Here is a 9588-nt window from a genome sequence, read left to right on the forward strand (position 1 = left end):
CCAGTTAACGGGGAGCAACCCCCCAGTTAACGGGGAGATGCCCCCTAGTTAACGGGGAGAAGCCCCCCAGTTAACGGGGAGAAAACCCCCCAGTTAATAGGGAGAACCCCCCCCAGTTAATAGGGATAAACCCCCCAGTTAACAGGGAGATGCCCCCTAGTTAACGGGGAGAAGCCCCCCAGTTAACGGGGAGAAGCCCGCCAGTTAATAGGGAGAAACCCCCCAGTTAACGGGGAGCAACCCCCCAGTTAACGGGGAGATGCCCCCTAGTTAACGGGGAGAAGCCCCCCAGTTAACGGGGAGCAACCCCCCAGTTAACGGGGAGCAACCCCCTAGTTAATAGGGAGAAGCCCCCTAGTTAACGGGGAGAAACCCCCTAGTTAACGGGGAGAAGCCCCCTAGTTAACGGGGAGAAGCCCCCTAGTCAACGGGGAGAAACCCCCCAGTTAACGGGAAGAAGCCCCTTAGTCAACGGGGAGAAGCCCCCTAGTTAATAGGGAGAAACCCCCAGTTAACGGGGAGAAGCCCCCTAGTCAACGGGGAGAAACCCCCCAGTTAACGGGAAGAAGCCCCTTAGTCAACGGGGAGAAGCCCCCTAGTTAATAGGGAGAAACCCCCAGTTAACGGGGAGAAGCCCCCTAGTCAACGGGGAGAAACCCCCCAGTTAACGGGAAGAAGCCCCTTAGTCAACGGGGAGAAGCCCCCTAGTTAATAGGGAGAAACCCCCCAGTTAACGGGGAGAAGCCCCCTAGTTAATAGGGAGAAACCCCCCAGTTAACGGGGAGAAGCCCCCTAGTTAATAGGGAGAAACCCCCCAGTTAACGGGGAGAAGCCCCCTAGTCAACGGGGAGAAACCCCCCAATTAACGGGGAGAAACCCCCTAGTTAATAGGGAGAAACCCCCCAGTTAACGGGGAGAAGCCCCCTAGTCAACGGGGAGAAGCCCCCCAGTTAACGGGGAGAAGCCCCCTAGTCAACGGGGAGAAGCCCCCTAGTTAAAAGGGAGAAACCCCCCAGTTAACGGGGAGAAGCCCCCTAGTTAATAGGGGAGAAACCCCCCAGTTAACGGGGAGAAGCCCCCTAGTCAACGGGGAGAAACCCCCCAATTAACGGGGAGAAACCCCCTAGTTAATAGGGAGAAACCCCCCAGTTAACGGGGAGAAGCCCCCTAGTCAACGGGGAGAAGCCCCCCAGTTAACGGGGAGAAGCCCCCTAGTCAACGGGGAGAAGCCCCCTAGTTAACGGGGAGAAAGCCCCCAGTTAACGGGGAGAAACCCCCTAGTTAACGGGGAGAAGCCCCTTAGTCAACGGGGAGAAGCCCCCTAGTTAATAGGGAGAAACCCCCCAGTTAACGGGGAGAAGCCCCCTAGTTAATAGGGAGAAACCCCCAGTTAACGGGGAGAAGCCCCCTAGTCAACGGGGAGAAGCCCCCCAGTTAACGGGGAGAAGCCCCCTAGTCAACGGGGAGAAGCCCCCTAGTCAACGGGGAGAAGCCCCCCAGTTAACGGGGAGATGCCCCCTAGTTAACGGGGAGAAATCCCCCAGTTAACGGGGAGAAATCCCCCAGTTAACGGGGAGAAGCCCCCCAGTTAACGGGGAGATGCCCCCTAGTTAACGGGGAGAATCCCCCAGTTAACGGGAGAAGCCCCCTAGTTAACGGGGAGAAACCCCCCAGTTAACGGGAGATGCCCCCCAGTTAACGGGAGAAGCCCCCCAGTTAACGGGGAGAAACCCCCCAGTTAATAGGGAGAAACCCCCCCAGTTAACGGGGAGATGCCCCCTAGTTAACGGGGAGAAGCCCCCCAGTTAACGGGGAGAAACCCCCCAGTTAATAGGGAGAACCCCCCCCAGTTAATAGGGATAAACCCCCCAGTTAACAGGGAGATGCCCCCTAGTTAACGGGGAGAAGCCCGCCAGTTAATAGGGAGAAACCCCCCAGTTAACGGGGAGCAACCCCCCAGTTAACGGGGAGATGCCCCCCAGTTAACGGGGAGAAGCCCCCCAGTTAACGGGGAGCAACCCCCCAGTTAACGGGGAGATGCCCCCTAGTTAACGGGGAGAAGCCCCCCAGTTAACGGGGAGATGCCCCCTAGTTAATAGGGAGAACCCCCCCAGTTAATAGGGATAAACCCCCCAGTTAACAGGGAGATGCCCCCTAGTTAACGGGGAGAAGCCCCCCAGTTAACGGGGAGAAGCCCGCCAGTTAATAGGGAGAAACCCCCCAGTTAACGGGGAGCAACCCCCCAGTTAACGGGGAGATGCCCCCTAGTTAACGGGGAGAAGCCCCCCAGTTAACGGGGAGCAACCCCCCAGTTAACGGGGAGCAACCCCCCAGTTAATAGGGAGAAACCCCCCAGTTAACGGGGAGATGCCCCCTAGTTAATAGGGAGAAGCCCCCTAGTTAACGGGGAGAAACCCCCTAGTTAACGGGGAGAAGCCCCCTAGTTAACGGGGAGAAGCCCCTAGTCAACGGGGAGAAAACCCCCCAGTTAACGGGAAGAAGCCCCTTAGTCAACGGGAGAAGCCCCTAGTTAATAGGGAGAAACCCCCAGTTAACGGGGAGAAGCCCCCTAGTCAACGGGGAGAAACCCCCCAGTTAACGGGAAGAAGCCCCTTAGTCAACGGGGAGAAGCCCCCTAGTTAATAGGGAGAAACCCCCAGTTAACGGGGAGAAGCCCCCTAGTCAACGGGGAGAAACCCCCCAGTTAACGGGGAGAAGCCCTAGTCAACGGGGAGAAGCCCCCTAGTAATAGGGAGAAACCCCCCAGTTAACGGGGAGAAGCCCCCTAGTCAACGGGGGAGAAACCCCCCAATTAACGGGGAGAAAACCCCCCTAGTTTAATAGGGAGAAACCCCCAGTTAACGGGGAGAAGCCCCCTAGTCAACGGGGAGAAGCCCCCCAGTTAACGGGGAGAAGCCCCCTAGTCAACGGGGAGAAGCCCCCTAGTTAACGGGGAGAAAGCCCCCAGTTAATGGGGAGATGCCCCCTAGTTAATAGGGGAGAAGCCCCCTAGTTAACGGGGAGAAACCCCCTAGTTAACGGGGAGAAGCCCCTTAGTCAACGGGGAGAAGCCCCCTAGTTAATAGGGAGAAACCCCCCAGTTAACGGGGAGAAGCCCCCTAGTTAATAGGGAGAAACCCCCAGTTAACGGGGAGAAGCCCCCTAGTCAACGGGGAGAAGCCCCCCAGTTAACGGGGAGAAGCCCCCTAGTCAACGGGGAGAAGCCCCCTAGTCAACGGGGAGAAGCCCCCCAGTTAACGGGGAGAAATCCCCCAGTTAACGGGGAGAAGCCCCCCAGTTAACGGGGAGATGCCCCCTAGTTAACGGGGAGAAATCCCCCAGTTAACGGGGAGAAGCCCCCTAGTTAACGGGGAGAAACCCCCCAGTTAACGGGGAGATGCCCCCCAGTTAACGGGGAGAAGCCCCCCAGTTAACGGGGAGAAACCCCCCAGTTAATAGGGAGAAACCCCCCAGTTAACGGGGAGATGCCCCCTAGTTAACGGGGAGAAGCCCCCCAGTTAACGGGGAGAAACCCCCCAGTTAATAGGGAGAACCCCCCCCAGTTAATAGGGAGAAACCCCCCAGTTAACAGGGAGATGCCCCCTAGTTAACGGGGAGAAGCCCGCCAGTTAATAGGGAGAAACCCCCCAGTTAACGGGGAGCAACCCCCCAGTTAACGGGGAGATGCCCCCCAGTTAACGGGGAGAAGCCCCCCAGTTAACGGGGAGAAACCCCCCAGTTAACGGGGAGCAACCCCCCCAGTTAATAGGGAGAAACCCCCCAGTTAACGGGGAGATGCCCCCTAGTTAACGGGGAGAAGCCCCCCAGTTAACGGGGAGAAACCCCCCAGTTAATAGGGAGAACCCCCCCAGTTAATAGGGAGAAACCCCCCAGTTAACAGGGAGATGCCCCCTAGTTAACGGGGAGAAGCCCCCCAGTTAACGGGGAGAAGCCGCCAGTTAATAGGAGAAACCCCCCAGTTAACGGGGGAAGCCCCCCCAGTTAACGGGGAGAAGCCCCCTAGTCAACGGGGAGAAGCCCCCTAGTCAACGGGAGAAGCCCCCAGTTAACGGGGAGAAAACCCCCCAGTTTAACGGGGAGATGCCCCCTAGTTAATAGGAGAAACCCCTAGTTAACGGGGAGAAGCCCCTAGTCAACGGGGAAACCCCCAGTTATAGGGAGAAACCCCCCAGTTAACGGGGAGAAGCCCCCTAGTTAATAGGGAGAAACCCCCAGTTAACGGGGAGAAGCCCCCTAGTTAATAGGGAGAAACCCCCAGTTAACGGGGAGAAGCCCCCTAGTCAACGGGGAGAAGCCCCCCAGTTAACGGGGAGAAGCCCCCTAGTCAACGGGGAGAAGCCCCCCTATCAACGGGGAGAAGCCCCCCAGTAACGGGGAGAAATCCCCCCAGTAACGGGAGAAGCCCCCCAGTTAACGGGGATGCCCCCTAGTAACGGGGAGAAATCCCCCAGTTAACGGGGAGAAGCCCCCTAGTTAACCGGGAGAAACCCCCGTTAACGGGGAGATGCCCCCCAGTTAACGGGAGAAGCCCCCCAGTTAACGGGGAGAAACCCCCAGTTAATAGGGAGAACCCCCCAGTTAACGGGGAGATGCCCCCTAGTTAACGGGAGAAGCCCCCCCAGTTAACGGGGAGAAACCCCCCAGTTAATAGGGAGAACCCCCCCCAGTTAATAGGGAGAACACCCCCAGTTACGGAGATGCCCCCGTTAACGGGGAGAAGCCCGCCAGTTTAGGGGAGAAACCCCCAGTTAACGGGGAGCAACCCCCCAGTTCGGGGAGATGCCCCCCAGTTAACGGGGAGAAGCCCCCCAGTTAACGGGGAGAAACCCCCCAGTTAACGGGGAGCAACCCCCCCCATTAATAGGGAGAAACCCCCCATTAACGGGGAGATGCCCCCTAGTTTAACGGGGAGACCCCCAGTTAACGGGGAGAAACCCCCCAGTTAATAGGGAGAACCCCCCAGTTAATAGGAGAAACCCCCAGTTAACAGGGAGATGCCCCCTAGTTAACGGGAGAAGCCCCCCAGTTAACGGGGAGAAGCCCGCCAGTTAATAGGGAGAAACCCCCCAGTTAACGGGGAGAAGCCCCCCAGTTTAACGGGGAGAAGCCCCCTAGTCAACGGGGTAAGCCCCCTAGCAGTCAACGAGAAGCCCCCCGTTAAGGGGAGAACCCCCCAGTTAACGGGAGATGCCCCCTAGTTAATAGGGAGAACCCCCTAGTTAACGGGGAGAAGCCCCTTAGTCACGGGGAAAGCCCCCTAGTTAATAGGGAGAAACCCCCCAGTTACGGGGAGAAGCCCCTAGTTAATAGGAGAAACCCCAGTTAACGGGGAGAAGCCCCCTAGTCAACGGGGAAAACCCCCAGTTAACGGGGAGAAGCCCCTTAGTCAACGGGGAGAAGCCCCCTATTTAATAGGGAGAAAACCCCCCAGTAACGGGGAGCAAGCCCCTAGTTAATAGGGAGAAAGAAACCCCAGTTTAAACGGGAGAAGCCCCCTAGTCAACGGGGAGAAACCCCCCAGTTAACGGGGAGAAGAGCCCCTTAGTCAAAGGGGAGAAGCCCCCTAGTTATAGGGAGAAACCCCAGTTAACGGGGAGAAGCCCCTAGTCAAAGGGGAGATGAGAAGCCCCCCAGTTAACGGGGAGAAGCCCCCTAGTCAACGGGGAGAAGCCCCCTAGTCAACGGGGAGAAGCCCCCCAGTTAACGGGGAGAAACCCCCCAGTTAACGGGGAGAATTCCCCCAGTTAACGGGGAGACATGGACATCTGGGACATGTTGTTATGGGAACACTAATCACATGACCTGGCCCATGGACATCTTGGACATGTTGTCATGGGAACACTAATCACATGACCTGGCCCATGGACATCTTGGACATGTTGTCATGGGAACACTAATCACATGACCTGGCCCATGGACATCATGGACATGTTGTCATGGGAACACTAATCACATGACCTGGCCCATGGACATCTTGGACATGTTGTTATGGGAACACTAATCACATGACCTGGCCCATGGACATCTTGGACATGTTGTCATGGGAACACTAATCACATGACCTGGCCCATGGACATCATGGACATGTTGTCATGGGAACACTAATCACATGACCTGGCCCATGGACATCTTGGACATGTTGTCATGGGAACACTAATCACATGACCTGGCCCATGAACACCAGACTGTTCAGTGTGTGTCACTCAGGGACTTCATGAGATAATATAAAGGCTAAAGCTGAATAAGGAACTTTCCAGAACGTTTAAATGTCACGTCTGTGTCATGGTGGGTTCTTATATATATTTGATTAGTGCTCACGTCCTGCAGAAGTTTGGCGACAGGCCCTGCTCCTCGTTGATGCTCCTCTGGACCCGGGGGGTGCAGGCGGGGGGGGAGCGGACCCTGATGCCTCCACAGGGCAGAGTGCAGAGCTCAGAGGAGGTGCTGACCAGAACATGCACCGTCTCCAGGGGCGGGATCAGCCCCAGGTGCACCAGCAGCACCGTCCTCTCCAGGTCCTCGTCCACCAGCACCTGGCCTGGACCACAGGGAAACAACACTTCATATCAAACAATACTATATTGGATATACCACATTGAAGATAAGATGGAACTTTATTTATCCCCGTGGGGAAATTCAGGCGTTTATAGCATCAACAGGTCAGAGTTAAAGACAGGATTCACACAGGGGGGAAATAAAGACAAAATAGAAAACAAATTAAAATAATAATACAGCAACAAAAGTGATAAAGTAACTATTGATATCACAGTACAAAGTTGAGCATTTGTATGAACATGTTAATTTATATGAGCTTCAAGATATAAAGATATCAAGGGTATGTTGAAATATGCTGGTGAGGTGTTTTGTAATCTAGCTGTCTGGGGGTTTACGACAAACTCACCAACAGTTAGAGAAGAAATGTGTAAATAAACTCCTGAGCGTCTTTCAACCAGAGGGTTGTTGGTTTGATCCCAGCCTGTGCAGTGAGCATGTCGATGTGTCCTTGGGCAAGATACTGAACCCTGAGGTGCTCCCTCCTGGTGTGTGTGTGTGTGTGTGTGTGTGTGTGTGTGTGTGTGTGTGTGTGTGTGTGTGTGTGTGTGTGTGTGTGTGAGCGTGTGTGCGTGTGTGTGTGTGTGTGTGTGTGTGTGTGTGTGTGTGTGTGTGTGTGTGTGTGTGTGTGTGAGCGTGTGTGCGTGTGTGTGTGTGTGTGTGTGTGTGTGTGTGTGTGTGTGTGTGTGTGTGTGTGTGTGTGAGCGTGTGAGCGTGTGTGCGTGTGTGCGTGTGTGCGTGTGTGTGTGTGTGTGCGTGTGTGCGTGTGTGTGTGTGTGTGTGTGTGTGTGTGTGTGTGTGTTATATATGCTCACCGCTGCCGCTCTGCAGGCCTCCGTTAGTCGTGCAGCCGTCCAGATAGCAGTCGTCGATCTTGGTCTTGTCTTTGATCTGCAGAGTTATAATCTGGCTGCAGATCATGGTCTCGAAGCCCACCACGATGGAGTTCTCCTCCAGGGGGTAGAGGAAGATCCCTGAGCAAAGAAACACAGACAAGGGTTCAATTAATTATAAATAAAGGCTACAAACAAACATTACACATCAGAGCATTAAGGTGTCTAAGGTTGTTAGCATGAGTTAGCCCTCCTGCTAACATGCACACAGTTATTGGCTTTCCTTTGTTTACATTGGGACTTCACTTTGACTTTAATTACATTTCACAATAGTTTGAAGTCAGGAGCTCAAACAGAAGAAACAAACAAATGGCAGGGCTCTTAAAACGACTTCAGAAAAGTATGATCACTTTTACCGTGTTTTCTACCTTTTGTGTTAGGGTTAGGGTTAGGGTTAGGGAACGTGATGTTGCTTGCAAGGGCTTACAGATGTACACTAGCAGTTTGCATCAAGTACTTTATTCTGTATTTAATTTGCTGTATTTGATTATATAAAAAATAAAAGGACAAACATTTTGCAAACACACAAATCAGGGTGTTGGATATACTTCATGAGTTTGTCCTCTAGGAGAACTCACGAGCACATGTAGAACCACACATTTCTATAACAACTACTATTATGGGGACTATTGCTGACACTCACTCAGCATGGGGTCTAGACTCTCAGGAGGACATGACAGCATTTCTGAGTGACCAAGCAAAAAGGTCCTCATAAAACGGGACGTTTTTAATAGGTGGTCCTCACAAGTACAACAAGACAAACGTACTCATACACACACACACATGCTAACAGACACACACCCTCTATAGCGTGGTCCTCGATGTTCTCGTAGGTCATGGAGGCCGTCATGGCGAGCGTATAGCCTCGGACACAGGAAGTGATGTCACAGACGCTGAGCGGCAGAGCGCCTCGACTCTCCTTGTTGATCAGACCCGGCATGCTGTAAACAACCAGAACAGATTATTCCACACAAAAAGACCACCTATCCAAAGAGCAGCATGTTTCCATGTAGAACAGCTGAGGTTCTCTCCTCATACCTGAGAGAACCACAGCTGTGATGTAGAACAGAACAGCTGAGGTTCTCTCCTCATACCTGAGAGAACCACAGCTGTGATGTAGAACAGCTGTGGTTCTCTCCTCATACCTGAGAGAACCACAGCTGTGATGTAGAACAGCTGAGGTTCTCTCCTCATACCTGAGAGAACCACAGCTGTGATGTAGAACAGAACAGCTGAGGTTCTCTCCTCATACCTGAGAGAACCACAGCTGTGATGTAGAACAGCTGTGGTTCTCTCCTCATACCTGAGAGAACCACAGCTGTGATGTAGAACAGAACAGCTGAGGTTCTCTCCTCATACCTGAGAGAACCACAGCTGTGATGTAGAACAGAACAGCTGAGGTTCTCTCCTCATACCTGAGAGAACCACAGCTGTGATGTAGAACAGAACAGCTGTTGTTCTCTCAGGTCTCAGATGTAGAACCACAGATGTAGAACAGCTGTGATGTAGAACCACATATTTAGAACAGCTGTGATGTAGAACAGCTGATGTTCTCTCAGGTCTGAGTGTAGAACCACAGATGTAGAACAGCTGTGATATAGAACAGCTGATGTTCTCTCAGGTCTGAGTGTAGAACCACAGATGTAGAACAGCTGTGATATAGAACAGCTGATGTTCTCTCAGGTGTGAGTGTAGAACCACAGATGTAGAACAGCTGTGATGTAGAACAGCTGATGTTCTCTCAGGTGTGAGTGTAGAACCACAGATGTAGAAACAGCTGTGATATAGAACAGCTGATGTTCTCTCAGTTCGAGCTGTTAGAACCACAGATGTAGAACAGCTGTGATGTAGAACAGCTGATGTTCTCTAAGTTCTGAGTGTAGAACCACAGATGTAGAACAGCTGTGATGTAGAACAGCTGATGTTCTCTAAGTTCTGAGTGTAGAACCACAGATGTAGAACAGCTGTGATGTAGAACAGCTGATGTTCTCTAAGTTCTGAGTGTAGAACCACAGATGTAGAACAGCTTGTGAGTTGTATAAACAGCTATGTTCTCCTACAGGTCTGAGTGTAGGAAAACCACAGATGTAGAACAGCTGTGATGTAGAACAGCTGATGTTCT

The 9588-nt window shown here is 53.2% G+C and overlaps 1 protein-coding gene across 1 annotated transcript in view; it reads right to left on the reverse strand.

Moving 5' to 3' along the window:
• The window catches only part of vwa5b1 (von Willebrand factor A domain containing 5B1), a 55191-nt gene extending 46778 nt beyond the window's left edge, over nt 1-8413 (reverse strand). The window contains 3 exon segments of the mRNA XM_034152755.1: nt 6340-6559; nt 7389-7547; nt 8268-8413. Of these exon segments, the coding sequence (XP_034008646.1) occupies nt 6340-6559; nt 7389-7547; nt 8268-8406 (518 nt within the window). The 5' untranslated portion in view covers nt 8407-8413.
• Between the last annotated feature and the right edge of the window lie 1175 nt (nt 8414-9588).

This window comes from Trematomus bernacchii, unplaced genomic scaffold (genome assembly GCF_902827165.1).
Source record: "Trematomus bernacchii unplaced genomic scaffold, fTreBer1.1, whole genome shotgun sequence".
Classification (NCBI taxonomy): domain Eukaryota; kingdom Metazoa; phylum Chordata; class Actinopteri; order Perciformes; family Nototheniidae; genus Trematomus; species Trematomus bernacchii.